This window comes from Pelobates fuscus, chromosome 9, assembly GCF_036172605.1.
Source record: "Pelobates fuscus isolate aPelFus1 chromosome 9, aPelFus1.pri, whole genome shotgun sequence".
In the NCBI taxonomy this organism is placed as follows: domain Eukaryota; kingdom Metazoa; phylum Chordata; class Amphibia; order Anura; family Pelobatidae; genus Pelobates; species Pelobates fuscus.
Window position 1 is genome coordinate 49,042,334 of NC_086325.1, and position 17,530 is coordinate 49,059,863.

Genomic DNA, 17,530 nt, shown 5'->3' on the forward strand with positions numbered 1-17,530 from the left:
TTATTATTTAAGTATGTGAAGAAAATATGATGAATAAAGATTTTTTTTTTTTTAAAGTTAAATAAACCTGTTGGATCATGTCACTGATTAACAGGTATCTGAATAAACAGACATTGTTCTTCCTGCAATTGATTGACCAGTGATGAAAATAATAAGTGTTTTCAAATTGAGTCCAAACTTTGGACAGTTTAAATGTTAAACATAGAGAATCTGATTGTGAGTTGCACCATCGGAATTTGTTTTCTGATGACTGAACTATCAGCCGCTAAATCAGGAATTGCTAGGACTTGACTAACTAATTCATTCTGGGTTTAAGAAGAAATTCTTCCCTAGTTGGTTGTAAAATTGGAAGTGCTTTAAACTTTTTTTTTTTTTTTTTTATTCTTTATTTTTGCTGTGCATGCAGTAACAACAGGCTTGCAGAGCTACAACAGCAACTGCAGGCTTTTTCATAGGATTTTACAGTGTGGCAAATTCAACAGCATACATTTTTTTTATGAACAAGAAAGTAACTGACTTTTGAGCATCTGTAGGGTGGTTTAAACATGCTTAACTAGACAGGCTTATGGTTGATTTCGTTGCGTGAAGATTGTGTGGAATATATGGCAATACATTCCTGAGGAGTACAAACATTTATACATATGTCAGGATTATAATTGTTTGAATTCTTGCTTTAGTGAAGAATCGAAATGAGCTTGACAGTTAGGAGAAGTCAGAGGAGATACCCAGTGGGAAACATTACACTTGCGGACATCATAACATTGGTTATTAACGTTGTGTGTCATATACGGCAGCTAGTGGAACTATGCTGTAAGTTTACATGCAATATACATATACATTGCTAACCGGGATAGTCAGGTAGGTGAGTTGGGTCGTCAGCACCTGCCAGTGTCAATATTCCTAGGACCTCATGCTAGGGTATATATTAAAAAAAAAAAAAAAAAAAAAGTTGGGTAGTGTTAGCTAGCTTCGCAAAACGGTTTAAGGAGACACATATAGTCAACTGTAATAACTCTGCAAGGGGTGACATGGTAGCAGTGCAAGGATTAGTACAGTACGATTATTAAGAATGCAAACAGGGTCTGTGTCGCCACAACAGCGGTTACCAACCTACAGTTATAACACAGTTTTCCAGTATCGTTGCATAGAAAACAAATGCACATTTTTAAATATAATGAACTTGCTTAGACTAAAGAGTTGAGATAGAGCCCAGAATACTAACAGTGACATCAGGTTGTAAAGACAAAATGGCTTCATGCTAGGATTTATTATGAGCACTCCCTTAATTAAGTAGCCCTATGTGTACAGTGCATATTTTAATCTGCCTACTATTTTTCTTTCTTCGTTCCTTTTTAATTATACAATAGGCCGCCTCAGTGGTATCCTCTCAAGTTTATGCTAGGTATTTAAGAGATTTCGACGCTTAAAGGTAAATATCAAACCTGCCAGGCTAGGTAAGCATACAATAGGGTCGGTCGTTTTCAGTATGTATGCTTCTAGATGGGCTTGTAGTATTGCGTTGGATGTGATCAGGGAAGTTCTGAAGAGGGGTACGGCTCTTTCTGCGCATTGCTCAAAGCGATAGATAGGTAACTACGTGGATTAGTTTTAAAAAGTCATAAACATATATAAATCTAACAGTGTTAGACAGCATCGTGAGAGTTCCCTACGGTTACAGGTGTAGGCAGGTCGGTCGCATATCTCAAACATTGAACATGCAACTTAGTTGTGTTGTGCTATACAGTGTGGGAGGTTAGGTAAAAATAACTTGCAGGCCCTCCAACTGTCGTGTAAAGTCTGTCATGGGTCTCTCAGGGATAGTCGCTGTGCCAGACATGGTGAAGGTTGCGAGCATATGTGAGGGGGGACCGTCCCTAACTTAGCTTACGCTAGTCTGAGACTTTTGTGTGCGTCATGTCCTCTATTGGCCAGTACCCCATTGCTGCAAGGCAGGCTTGTATCTAGAGGTGTGTAGAGGTGTATAAGTTGGGTGATCTGGTGTGTGTGTGTGGTCAGTTGTGTGGTAGTGTCCATATTTGTGTCCCCCGGCAGCTCCTCGAATGTTGTGCGTCCATGTCCGGTCGTTTGTGTGATGAGTGTGCGTGAGTAGGTTATATCTCGTCGCCGCTGGTAGGTTTTAGGGGGTAGTAAAACTACTATATGGCCCTTCATTCGGGAAAGAGCCTGTCTATGGGTCTCGTGTGGTCAGGAGGGGTCATGGCCCCGCTGTGCCTCGGGGGGGTAGCACCTGGTAAGTCAGGCTTATACATTACAAGTCCAGAGATAAATCTGTGTTTCTTATAGGTGTCTCAGGGGTATCTGTTGGGGTGTCTTTCATTCAGCTTCCGAGGATTGTACAGTCCTTGTTGTGTCGCGAGTATTAGGTGGTGACCGCAGCGTAGGATACAGGGGTTGAGCCTCTTGGGATAAATGGGTTGATTTTCACCGGGTCCCAATTATGATCCAATGTGGTCAGGTGAAGGAGTCTTTCCTGGGTGAGTGAGTCCTGTGGGATGCCAAGAAGGTTCGCAGAAGGTCTGATGCGTCCTGGATATCGTGGATCACATCGGAGTCTATTCCTTGTAGTACGCTGAGAATCCTGGGGTTCCGCCATCTGTAGCTGATTCCATTTTGTTGGAGCAGAGAGGTGAGTGGTCGAAGCGACCTGCGCCAGGCCAGGGTGCCGTTTGAGAGATCGGTAAAGAAGGTCAGTTCCCTGTTTTCAAACTGCAGTGGGGTTTTGCCCCGGAGGGCCGTGAGGATCATTGTTTTATCTCTACCAGTGCGGAATGTGATTATAGTGTCTCTCGTGGCTGAAGGCGGTGCCCTGGGGGGTTTAGGGATCCGAAATTGGTCTGCAGCGGTGATGGCTTCGGGCCGTCCATGAGGCAATATAGCTGCTATTATGCGCCGTATAACGTGCGGCGGTTCGGACTCCAATATCTCGTCTGGGAGCCCTCTAACTTTCTCCTGGTGTCCTCTTGTGCCGCGAAGCGGCGTTCATATAGCTGGTTCTGCCCTTGTAAGTCCTGTACCGCCTTTTGTAAGGACAATAGGTTCTGCTGGTGGCTTTGTGAAGATGCCTCCAGTGTGCTGATGCGGCCTGTTAGGCCCTGTATTTCTCCCCTGAGTGCATTTACATCTGTCAATATATTCTTTTGGAGATCTGCCAGTAGGGCTTTCAGAACCCCTGTGGTTACCAATTCAGCGTTGGTTCCCGTCTCATGGGGCCTGGTCTTCTGTGGTATGGCTGGGGCTGTTAGGTAGTCGTCCTCAGCGTCTCCAGAGAGATCATCCGAAAAATCGGAACAGCCGCCATGAAGGGCCGCTATATTGGGCTCCGTCGTGCCTCGTGCTTGCCTCCACATATCGCCGATCGTCAGCCCGGAGGTAGGTTTGGCAGGCCCCAGTTTTTTATTTTTCTTTCCCATATTGCTTCGTGGGGGGGTCTCTGCAGTCGTTTGGGGGTCAGTGGTTAATTTTCGTTTAGTTTAAGCAGTTTTTCGTCGTGTTATGTCCGGAGCTCTAGTTTCCTGCGACCGCTTTCCTCGGCAGTTCGGCTCCGCCCCTTTAACCCCTTAAGGACCGCTGACGGTTCAGGACCGTCAGCGGTAAAATGTGCGTTTGGACCGCTGACGGCCCTGAACCGTCATAACGGTCAGGGGCTACTTACCTGATCGCCGTCGGTCCCACGGCGGCGATCAGCTCTCCTCCCGGTCCAGGGGGACTGCCTGTCTGCCCGGGCAGTCCCCCCTCGGCAGATCAGGACCCCACGGCCATGTGATCACTCGATCACATGACCGCAATAGGGGTCCATGTGTCTGCCTGCAGGGGGACTGTCTGTGCTGACAGGCAGTCTCCCTGCATCTGTAAAATCAAAAATAAAGTGTAAAAAAAACCAATCAGTGTAAAAAAAATAATAATATGTGTATATATATATATATGATATATATACATGTATTATATCTATATATACCTATATATAATATATGTATATATATCATATTTATAATGTCATACTAAGTGTATTTTTATATTTATATATACGTATATTAATATAAAAATACACTTATATTTAAATTATACACGAATATATATAATAACTATATATATGGTATATATATATATTATTATAAAATACAAATAATATGTTAATAAAAATAAATAACAAAAAATAAAAATAATTTTTAATAATTAAAAAAAATTATATATATATATATGCAATTTTATTCTAACAGTATTTTGATATTGATATATATATATTTATATCAAAATACACTTAGAATGTAATGATATATATCTATGTATAAATAAATAAATAAAAATAATACGAAATATACATATGTCCACATACATAATTACATAAATAATTTCATAAATATACACGTAGACGTCAAATATATAAATATGTATATATATTAAAATTCTACGTGCATATTTATGTAATATTTTTACCTAATTAAGTAATTTTAATGATTGCAATTTGAGGGACCTGCCTGCCAACCCAGGCCAAAAGTCCAGATAATTTAATTTGCTAGCACTGTGTTTAACCCTGTAACTTTCTATGACACCCTAAATCCTGTACATGGGGGTACTGTTTTACTCGGGAGACTTCGCTGAACACAAATATTAGTGTTTCAAAACAGTAAAACATATCACAGCGATGATATTGTCAGTGAAAGTGAAGTTTTTTGCATTTTTCACACACAAACAGCTCTTTCACTGAGGATATTATTGCTGTGATATATTTTACTGTTCTGATACACTAATATTTGTGTTCAGTGAAGTCTCCTGAGTATAACAGTACCCCACATGTAGAGGTTTTATAGTGTTTGTGAAAGTTACAGGGTCAAATATAAGGCTTGATTTTACTTTTTTTTTGTATTGAAATTTATCAGATTGGTTAGGTTGCCTTTGAGAGCGTATGGTAGCCAAGGAATGAGAATTAGCCCCATGATGGCATACCATTTGCAAAAGAAGACAACTCAAGGTATTGCAAATGGGGTATGTTCAGCCTTTTTTAGTAGCCACTTAGTCACAAACACCGGCCAAAGTTAGCGTTTTTTGCATTTTTAACACACAAACAAATATAAATGCTAACTTTGGCCAGTGTTTGTGACTAGGTGGCTACTAAAAAAGACTGGACATACCCCGTTTTGAATACCCTGGGTTGTCTACTTTAAAAATATGTACATGTTAGGTGTGTTTCTGGGATTTATGACAGATAATGGTGTAACAATGTCACTATTGATACATTTAAAATATATATATATTGAAACAGCAATTTCCTACTTGTATTTATAGGCCTATAACTTGCAAAAAAAAGCAATAAAGCATGTAAACACTGGGTGTTTTTAAACTCGGGACAACATTTTGAATCTATTTAGCAGTTTTTTTCATTAGCTTTTGTAGATAAGTAAAATATTTTTCAAGTAAAAGTCCAAAAACATGTTTTTGTTTTTTTTTTCACCATATTTTATTTTTTTTTTTTAAATACAATATATGACATAATATAAATACTGGTATGTAAAGAAAGCCCTTCTTGTCGTGAAAAAAAACAATATATAACTTGTATGGGAACCGTAAATGAGAGAGCGGAAAATTACAGCTAAACACAAACACCACAAAAGTGTTAAAACTGCTCTGGTCCTTAACGTACAAACATCGCAAAAACAGGCCGGTCCTTAACCCCTTAAGGACCAAACTTCTGGAATAAAAGGGAATTATGACGTGTCACACACGTCATGTGTCCTTAAGGGGTTAAGGGGTTAAACTGTTTTTTGGTTTTGTTTATTTGCCTTCTTTTGGATTAACAGGAAAAAGAGATGTGAGAAAGGTGATTGACACATTGCTCTTTTCAGCTATGTAACTATGCAAATGTGTAATTGTAGACCAAACTAGCCTTTCTGAGAATATATCACAATTGGATATTTTTTTATTTTTGGCTATTATGCTTTCAATTCTTTCAGTCTTTTCCTTCAGTACAGGTATCTGTTCTTAAGAACCTGTTAATATACATTTTTTCTACAGGTATAATGTATGATGCAGATCTCTACAGTTATAGTATATATCACGTCTCTACAGGTATAATATACATTGCATGTCTCTATAGGTATAATATACATTGCATGTCTCTATAGGTATAATATACATTGCATGTCTCTATAGGTATAATATACATTGCATGTCTCTATAGGTATAATATACATTGCATGTCTCTATAGGTATAATATACTTTGCATGTCTCTATAGGTATAATATACATTGCATGTCTCTATAGGTATAATATACTTTGCATGTCTCTATAGGTATAATATACTTTGCATGTCTCTATAGGTATAATATACATTGCATGTCTCTATAGGTATAATATACATTGCATGTCTCTATAGGTATAATATACATTGCATGTCTCTATAGGTATAATATACATTGCATGTCTCTATAGGTATAATATACTTTGCATGTCTCTATAGGTATAATATACATTGCATGTCTCTATAGGTATAATATACATTGCATGTCTCTATAGGTATAATATACTTTGCATGTCTCTATAGGTATAATATACTTTGCATGTCTCTATAGGTATAATATACATTGCATGTCTCTATAGGTATAATATACATTGCATGTCTCTATAGGTATAATATACATTGCATGTCTCTATAGGTATAATATACATTGCATGTCTCTATAGGTATAATATACATTGCATGTCTCTATAGGTATAATATACATTGCATGTCTCTATAGGTATAATATACATTGCATGTCTCTATAGGTATAATATACTTTGCATGTCTCTATAGGTATAATATACATTGCATGTCTCTATAGGTATAATATACTTTGCATGTCTCTATAGGTATAATATACATTGCATGTCTCTATAGGTATAATATCCATTGCATGTCTCTATAGGTATAATATACATTGCATGTCTCTATAGGTATAATATACATTGCATGTCTCTATAGGTATAATATACATTGCATGTCTCTATAGGTATAATATACATTGCATGTCTCTATAGGTATAATATACATTGCATGTCTCTATAGGTATAATATACATTGCATGTCTCTATAGGTATAATATACTTTGCATGTCTCTATAGGTATAATATACATTGCATGTCTCTATAGGTATAATATACATTGCATGTCTCTATAGGTATAATATACTTTGCATGTCTCTATAGGTATAATATACATTGCATGTCTCTATAGGTATAATATACATTGCATGTCTCTATAGGTATAATATCCATTGCATGTCTCTATAGGTATAATATACATTGCATGTCTCTATAGGTATAATATACATTGCATGTCTCTATAGGTATAATATACATTGCATGTCTCTATAGGTATAGTATAAGCCATGTGTCACTACAGGAATAGTAATATAAATATAAAATATAAAATACTGTAGCTTTATTTTAAAGGTCTGAGAGTCATAGTAGAAATATAAAAACATTCTGGACAAAGAGCAGAAATATTTTGATATTTCAATCAAACTTAATCTTATACCACACACAGTCGACAGTAGCCAGGCTGCTGCCACTATAAGTCTCTATCTATCCCCATATTAAGAGATACGCGGGCTCCTTTTCAAAGTCTATGGCAAAGAAGTTGGTTGGATTTGAAGCCTCTCTTCATAACTAAAATCTTCCATTTCCCTTATTAATTCTGTAGCCTGCCATTGCACATTTTCTAGTTCCATTATATATACACAATATGTTTAAAATAGGAGTCCAAAACATGTTAAAGATGCTGTATTGCTATTGATATATAAAGATTCAACTTATATTTTCATCATGTGAATCGATACCCCTTTTTGTGCATGAACTGTCATTGACATTGCATTTGTTCTTCTCATTTATTATTTTCCATAACTCATTATCATTTAGGGTATAAATAACATGAACACTCCTCATCCCAAAAAGCATATATATGTTTGCAGGAATATAAATTAATATATAATGATACATATTATTTGATTTTAGAAACTAAAACCACAAGTACCATTTGCAAATTTGTACATCAAACATTTAAATGCAAAGATACTGATTTCTAAAATAAGGATATAGAAGTTTGTGAAAAAAAAAGATTCTAAAAAACAAATGTGTATGACCTTTCAATAGTAACAAAACATGTATATTAGCTGTACCTCCTCCATTCTTATAGGCAAGGTACGGAAATCTCCAGACGTTACCCAGACCTACAGCATAACCAATCATAGAGAGGATATAGTCAGACTTTCGGCTCCAATTTCCACGCTCTTTATTTTCATCTTCAGAGCTGGCATGTGTGTCCTAAAGGGAGAGATTGGAGCAAACTTACTTAATAGAATCACACAGTAAACACTACAATACAGACTCTATATTCTGAAAAAAAATTATCAATATTTAATTGATGGGTTTTCAAAAATTTTAATAAAATATTTAACATTTGTGATAACAAGTTGCTGACTAAATTACATATTTGAAACAATAACTACAAAGATCCAAAAGGGTATTATAATTACGGTTATATTTTTTTACGGTAATGCAATGCACAATCAACTTACTCACATTTTTGGGCCAGTACTATTTTTACGACTTTGTCAATCGGCAATTCGTAATAATGCAGAGAAAGAAGTAAACTAGGTGGAATACACTCTAAATAAACTAAGTGGAGCGCTAGTGTTTTTAAAATGAAAAATATATACACACTGAAACAAGATAAAGTGACAAAATATAGTGCAATATGTATATAATACTGGGAGTGGTTTATGGTGTGTATAAAGCAAACTAACGTGGAGCAGAGCCCTACAAGGATAGGCTGAAATCTCATCAGCAGGGGTATATTCATGCAATACCAGACCTGCATGTAAACCCAGGAAACTCAGAAAAGGAGATAAAAAATGAAGCAAACGCTTCTGGTGTATTAACCTTATTATAGATGTATAATTAAAAAATATTCAAGTGATTGCTCACCTTCTTAAGAGTCAATTGTACCAGGCTCTAAGTAGGGTGTATCTGAATTTAAGAGGGCACAACTCTTCTTTGCTTTGGAGCACGATACCCAGGAACTAACTGGACTAAGTACAAATGGCTAATATACGTTTATTATACAAATAAATAAAAACAAGACGAAAAAACAATAAAAATATGCCAGATAGCAATATAAAAAATGTCCACAAACGTCCACAAAAAAGTCTGAGACGCATTTCGCCTTTACACAAGGTTTTTTTCTACCTAAATTCCTGCTCTCTATTGAATTCTGTATTTATATCTGTAAGCTGTCCAGTGGTTGGTCAATATGTCCATTGTTTATCCAATCGCTAATGCAGCAAAAGTTGGTGTGGGATCCTCCAGCTGAAGTTTGTATGCCTATTAGTCACAACGTCACAACGTCACTTCTGTTTTCACCGTAACATCCATCTTGCAAACTGGCAAGCCCTTCACTATTTGTCTGAGGTGTTGCGGCAGAATAATAATCCCTCAATTTACTCTGAAGTTCCAACGCTGGTAATCTATTTTGGCAACTGCGTTTTATGCACACCTTAAATCACTCCCAGTATTATTTACATATTGCACTATATTTTGTCAATTTATCTTGTTTCAGCCATATTTCTTCAATATCTATCTTTTCCCCTTTAATAAAAGGGGTAAGTGTGTTTTTTAAATATTTTTTTATTTAAAAAACACCAGCGATCCATCTGATTTACCTAGAGTCCACCTCGTTTACTTCTTTCTCTGCATGAATGTGTGTTAACCTAGAGGTCTTTACACGTGTGTCATGGCTGCTGTCGGATTATTATTGGTTTTATATATATATTTAAGCGCCTTTAATTGCACAGTGCACCTTGTTTTTTCAATCCCTAATAATACTCAACGATAACATCTCAGATTTAGTAAATATACCCAACTCCCTTGTCTTAAATGCAAACAAATGGATGAATCATTCTTAATACTTAGATTGATAAGATTGCTTGAACAATCCAATACAATTATCCACACAGACCATTTATATTTTACTGCCAATAGTGTTACCGTGACTTGATGTATTATCATAATACATTCATTGTTTCATTATTGAAACATTGTCAATTATTTATTTGGTTTAGTGATCACATGGTTTATGAGCAATACTTTGTAAAATAACATTAGAAGAAGTCGATTTTTACTTATGATAAATTGAAGCTCAACAGCCATATTTTTATATATTTTAGCAGCGGCAATATACCTTACATATATGAAAAACACAGTAAAGTAAACTATTAAATTATCTATTGAATGCTTGGGTTTTTAAAATATGTTTTTGAAAATCTATTTTTGCAAAACAACACTCAACAGACTTATTATTAATCTCCATGTAGTTATGTCTTCAATGGAATTTTTTAGGACATGCTAAAACTTTTTGAAGCTGCTAATTAACCATTGTTAACCATTACATTTAGTAGTGTGTATAAGTCCAAAGTATGAACTTTTGCTCTACATTATCAGTGCAAGCCAGAAGGCCCATAGGCACCTGACAGGGCAAGGTATTTATCAAACCATTTGTTAACGGTTTGAAAGCTTACTGTGGGATGACATCAGGGCTCTTCTGTCACCATAGCCACTACAGTGCATTGTAGTGGTTATGGTGCTTAAGGTGCATTTTTAAGCAAATAAATCAATATATTATTTTTCTCAGTCAAATGAACCATATAACATCAACAATCTAACTTTGGAGATTATTTTTTTTTATCAGTAAGCTGTGTTAATTGTTAGTTACCAAAAAGTATAACACCAAAGTAGCTTAGTTAAAATACAATCAAATCTCATCACAATTTATTCTGTTATAGTTAAATTGTATATAAATTGCTTTATTATTTCCCCTTGCTTTATTTGATTGTTGAGAAGAATGAATTCAACTCTGGAGTGAAAATAAATTTGGCAAATATCCAAAAGAAAGAAGTATTTTACCATTTAAATTTAAGTAAAAAAATACACCAGTGGCTATATTTAGTTGCATTCAGCAGATTAAATTGAACAGTAAATTAGAGAGTAAAAAGGTAACCTAAAATACTAGCCTACAGAAGGAATTCTTCACTGTGATAAATCACAAACAATAGTTTGTATTGTGTTTATTCAATATAAACGGCAATGAAGACTGCTATTGCCAAATCACCGAAGACACACAAGATTTCAGCTGCCTGATACATAATATTTGCCAGAATGGAAGATTTTGTTGTTTGTAGCCACAATTTTCATGTTCCATAAATAATGAATAATATACATGGTGGGCAAATGGAATAAAAATACAGTCTGGGACAGAGTTCTTAAAGGAAAGTAAGTTAACTTTCTTCGAGCTTCGTCCTATTATCTAGAATAGCGGAGATACATCCCTAACTGATTATTTGTTTAAATTACCACCTTCCTAGAACATCCTGATAACTATAGTTAAGCAATGAATCATGAAGCCAGGTGTACAGACACGGACTTCCCATCTTCGATCAGTGAACATTCCCTTCTAGACAGTGATTTTTCCATCTCCATAAATCTATTCAAAATATTGTAGTATATCAGTTAGTGTTCTATTTAACTTACCACCTCTCCATATTATGCTAGGTCAGGGTTTGATCTCCATATCCTAATTATTGTTTTACAGTTTCGCTCTTGAGGATCATCTTAAAATATCAAATAGTAATATAAATAGTCCCAGAGATGCAGAATTTCGGCAAAACGCGTCTCTGGGACTATTTATATTGCTATTTGATATTTTAATTGTAAGTGCAAATAAAGTATATACTTTTTATGGTTTATACTTTTATTTATTTTATATTTTTTTACCATCAATATTCCTGCATTCTACAACTAAGGGTGGTATGGTTCCTAACCATACTCGGCTGTTCAACTGAGCCAATTACTAGGCTCCAGGTGTGTGTGTATTTTTTCCTATTTATATGAAAATATTTGTTACAAACGGTATCACACTAAATATAAATCTCTTTCCTTGAGATACTGCATACTGCTGCTGAATACACAAGAAAACTCCTAAACTACTCTCCACAAAGAAAAAGGGGCAGGTCGCCTAAACGGAGCTATAGACAAATAACTCCTAGAGCTAGGTTATAGCTCTGGAATATGTGAGTGTTCCAATTTATATGCATATCACACTTGTGTACATAAGGGTACGGAACTATTTCTGCTTCTTTTTTTTTTCTTAATGCTATACACAACATTGGATGTTCAAGGATATGTAAAAAAATAGCATATATATATTCCTTGTTTGCACTAGATGGACTATTAAGTTTTATGCACATATTTAAGCGCTACACTGAATCTGGTACAGAACACAAAACAAGATCGCCTTAAAAAAATATGACTGTTTTAAAAAAAAATAACCTACAATACTACTACAACATGACTGCTTAAAAAAAATAAAATAGCCTACAATACTACTACAACATGACTGCTTTAAAAAAAAAAAAAAAAAAAAAAAAAAAAAACTATCTACAATTATTATAAAATTCTGAATATATAAAAGTTCCCACATTCTGGAAATGCTATTTAGAGCTATCCATAGATCCACGGAGCTACAACCTTGCGCTTTTTATTTTTCTGGATGATTATAAGACCATTTGGTTGAGAGACTAACATCTTCTCATTGTTAAGATCAAAGACAACCACCTGTTAAATAAACTCAATTTAAGAGGGGGAGCCACTAATTCAGTAAAATAGTGTTCCTTACCAAGGTTTTTCTCCATGGAAGGTCCCACCCAGCCCCATGCTCTTCTCCTTTCCCCCCCCAATGCTTTTGTTCTCTATCTTCCTTATGTTTAAAAACATTGTCAATCTGCTCATTTATATTGAAAATTAGATATAGATTCCTATTATTTATATGGTGTTTCTGCTAAATTCAGACTTATTTTTAAAAATAAAGACTTAGATATAATAAAAAAAAAGACAATATAATTAAATAAAAAACAAGATGGAAAATATATAGTGCATTTCATAAAAAAAAATCTAACCCCCCGCTTTATTTCTATTCCCTTTACCACCTTCTCTGTTTCTTTTCTAAATTCCTTGATATTTCCCTTTCTCTTCCTTACTCTTAATCCCTTTTCTCCGTCCAGGTAGCAGAGAATTTTTTTTATGCTTAGTCCTTGCATGAGCCACACAAGGGTCATCCCCTTGATCGCACATGGTTTTCGGTCCTGTTGCTATAGATGGGTCAAAGCGATGTACTAAATACTGAGCTACCGATACTATAGTTTGGCGAATGTACCCTTCTGCGAGAGGGTTTGGAGTGTGAGCGCACATCTGTTATCTGAGCTGTTACTTTTATGTTTTTCTTTCTTACCTTTGTAAACACTGTCTGTTTCTTAGTCCTTTATATAAAAGATGTCAATAAAATAAAGAGTGTCAAGAAAAATAAATATACTTAAAGAAACTCTGTTACCGAAACAACATCTCTCTATAAATATGTTGTGTTACAAAAAGTTAGTTGAAAGAGAAGTACTTTAGAAATAAGTGTTTTGATAATAAACATATAATAAACATATCCTGGACACAATGTAGCTTATCCAACGAGTTTGTTAGCCCAGCTAATATTAAAGGACCACTATAGGCACCCAGACCACTTCAGCTCAATGAAGTGGTCTGGGTGCCAGGTCCCTCTAGTTTTAACCCTGCAGCTGAAAACATAGCAGTTTCAGAAAAACTGCTATGTTTCACTGAGGGTTCATCCAGCCTCTAGTGGCTGTCTCACTGACAGCCGCTAGAGGCGCTTCCGAGATTCTCACTGTAAAAATTACCAGGAGAAGACGCTGGACGTCCATAGGAAAGCATTGACTAATGCATGCGCATTCGGATCTGCCGTTGGCAGGGGGTAGAGAGTTCCCCAGCACAGAGGGAGCCCGGCGCTGGAGAAAGGTAAGTGGCTGAAGGAGTTTTAACCCTTTCAGCCTGGCGGGAGTGGGACCATGAGGGTGGGGGGGGGGGGGGGGGGACCTAATGACCCTATAGTACCAGGAAAATTAGCTTGTTTTCCTGGCACTGTAGTGCTCTTTTAATAAGTAGCACTCATTCAGACTAAGTAAAGTTAATTATTAAATGTTAGAGTTACACCAGAAGCAGAAAACTACCATCCAAAACATTTAAGTAGTTTAATAGCTTGAAAGGTCTTAAGGTCATCCCCATTACTGCTAAATGAGATAAAAGAATGTCATTTTGTTAGAAATATGTACCTTACCCATTAAGATAAATTATACATTGTATTTATTTATTTTTTTCTTTTGTGAAAAATATAAATCCAAATTAAACTTACAAATTGTACTTTAATATATACAGGACTATAATTAGGGTTTTCTTAAGTAGATCTGGGAGTTATGTGTTATTGAATGAGAAAGATATCCATCCTTTGAAATCCAAGATGCCTAATAATTAATGTCAATAATCTAACTTATATAATGTAATAGTGGTGTTGGTGTGTATGGCTGTTAAGGGAAATTCTAACCATTAAAATATACAACAATGATGTGACTGACTTGTTACTGATCATGGAGAGGTTTCATTAGCTTTGTATATAGACTGTAAGCTCGTTTGAACAAGGTCCTCTTCAACCTCTCGTTCCTGTAAGTTTTCTTGCAATTGTCCTACTTATTGTCAAATCCCCCCTCTCGTAGTATTGTAAAGCGCTATGGAATCTGCTGGCGCTCTATAAATGGCAATAATAATAATAATAATAAAAAGTGTGTGACAGTATGTAACTGCAAACTCTTATTTAAAGGGGTACTCCAAGAACCATCACCACTTCAGAGATTTATTGTGATCAAGGTGCTTTAAGTCTGTGTGTGCAGCATTACAGTACGAAAAACTGCTCAGACGTATATAGATATTTAAAGATTTAACCTGCCGCAGGTTGAGAGGTGTAACTCAACCCTCCACAGGTTAATAGTAAATCATAAGCGCATAGTAGTAACCCATGGGCTCAAACTCCCACTACTCTTGGGTGGCAGCAATGACTATTGTGTTTATCAGCCCAAATACCTATTTAAAAAAAATTATAAAAACACTTGTGCACTACTATCACATGCCCCTTTGCATATTTAAATCACAGAAGGTTTTAATACCATTGCAACTGTCATTAGAGTGTAAGCTCACCTGCCACATCAAGAAAAACCTCTGAAAAAAATCCTACTATAACAATTCATCTTGCTGCCTATAGCTAATAGAAAACATATTTAATGAGACTGGCACCCTATTAAGGATTAATTAGTTTGTAGAGGTTCATAACAAAACTCCTTTCTGTGTCATTAGAATGTTGTCGTTAGACTGAAAGCAGCAAGGTGAGTTGTTAGTGAAGAATACACCTAAAAGGTGAATTTAAACTTTAATGGCCATTGCAGTGGTACTGCATTTCTCCTGTAATTTAAATGTCCATAGAGATTTAGAAGAGTTTGCAGGTAATTATTTAATATTTTACTATTTTAATAAATACAAATAATACTTTCTGTGAATATGTATTATATAGCCACATTGCCCCCTTTATGCATATTGATACCGTTTTCTTTGTAAAAGCATTTCTTAAACATTTGTAAAATATTTAACGAAATATTTCTCTTATATTTATCTGCTGCTGTTCTCTTATCTCTCACAGTTATCCATTTACTGATTTCTCTTAGACAGACACTCTGCTTTCTAAAAAAGAAATGTTTGAAATGACTCACCTCCTTTTCCGCAGCTGATTGCTTACGAAAACAATCCTGTATACGTTTTATGACCATAATTAAAGTCCTTTTCTCTGTTTTGGACCTTCCCAAACTTCAGTCTTGCTCTTCTGACCTAGTCTTGCAAACTGTAGAGTGAAACTGTGTAGCTCTTGGCTAATATTTTAATGTAGGTGTTTTTACAAAGGTACGGTCACTAGCACCTCCCAAAAAAATCAGGTATTCAAATAAGTTCAAAGCAGAAACAAAATCCGTGTTCAGCACACAAGAAAGTTTCATGGACCACGATTACACACGTTGGAAAGTTACCTGTTAATACCTACTGATGACAACACCAGTTTTTTGTTATTCCTGTGGCAATGCATAGTGTTTAACTGCTTGCTTATTCATGGGTATAAGGAAGGCTCAGAAATATTCTAGCTGATCCTGACCCCATGCCAAAATAGCAGACATATTAAAAACATTAATCCTGATAAAAACCTTTTGGAGTGGAACGCTCTAAATTTGGCGTAGGGTCTTGCAAGGGACATTCCAGTGCTCAGTGATGCTCTCAATCTTTCACTAGCTGTTTTGCTGGTTAGTACATGGTGTAATATTAGGCATAGTTCTGTCTTAGCCATCCTGTGAGAGAGGAGCTTCCTGCAGGCACCCAGGGCTCCTGACTCACTGTTAAACCATTTAGAAATGGGTGGACTATGAAATGGCATATGGTGCTTTGATACTTAAAGTGCCATATCACAATGAGTTGAAGTGCTAATGCTACATTCCTTATCCTTTAAGATTTTTATTGTAATGACCAGATTGGTGCAGATTATGTTTCATGAGTTAAAATGAGAACTGATAATCACAAAAAGAGTTGTAACCATAGCTGGGCTCTAGAGTTGTCTTGGTAGTGACCAGGAACACCCAAATGCAGAGGCAAATATCTCCACCTGTCCCATGGTTGGATGTCCATTGGACCCTTTGTGTGAGTATATGTTAGGCTGCTATGTATGTAACGAAAAGTCCATGGCTACTGCTGTGTACACCTGGTTATCATAGTCACTCAGATTTTTCGATTGCCCATTTTTCCTGCTTCCAAAACATTAAATTCAAGAACGGGCTGTTTACGTTTTGCCTAATATGTTACACCCCTTGACAGGTGGTATCGTTGTAACTATATAATCAATGTTATTCACTTCACCTGTCAGTAGTGTTAAGGTTACGGCTGATCAGTGTATATACATATTTTTCTGGATGTTTTCTTTTTACAGGCCCCAGCTAATATTTAAGACAGTATCTATCTATCTATCTATCTATCTATCTATCTATCTATCTATCTATCTATTTTTCTATCTGTCTGTCTATCTATCTATCTATCTATCTATCCATATCCTGTATATTTGTCTCTCTATCTATCTATCTATCTATCTATCTATCTATCTATCTATCTATCTATATATCTATCTATCTATCTATCTATCTATCTATCTGTCTGTCTATCTATCTATCAATCTTTTTCATAAGCAGAACAATTATTTTTTATATGAATACTTGTTATATGTTGTTAATAATTGTTTTATGAACAATTGGTTTGAAAATGATGAATGAAATGTCTAAAACTGAAATAAAAGTCATACCTGCCCACCTATACAGTGCCTAATATTTTGGCACGTGGACTTCCAAGTAATAGAAACTTAAACAATGGTGGTGACAATGTGGAACTCCATCAGATTAATTAAATCTACCCTTTAATATTGGGCGATGCTCTCAGACTATGCAAACTATTTTTTGTAGTGTCAAGGGCAGAGTACAGAATATTTGATAGAGTCCTAACCTCAACATC

General features: G+C 35.7%; 1 protein-coding gene across 2 annotated transcripts in view; it reads right to left on the reverse strand.

Moving 5' to 3' along the window:
* LOC134572756 (sodium- and chloride-dependent neutral and basic amino acid transporter B(0+)-like) overlaps nt 1–15,845 on the reverse strand; it is a 55,425-nt gene extending 39,580 nt beyond the window's left edge. For both annotated transcript variants that reach the window (XM_063431920.1, XM_063431921.1), the window contains exons 1-2: nt 15,706–15,845; nt 8,176–8,320 (exon numbers count right to left, since the gene is read on the reverse strand). In XM_063431920.1, the coding sequence (XP_063287990.1) occupies nt 8,176–8,320; nt 15,706–15,762 (202 nt within the window). In that variant the 5' untranslated portion in view covers nt 15,763–15,845. The remainder of the gene's footprint in view (nt 1–8,175; nt 8,321–15,705) is intronic.
* Nucleotides 15,846–17,530: the final 1,685 nt, after the last annotated feature.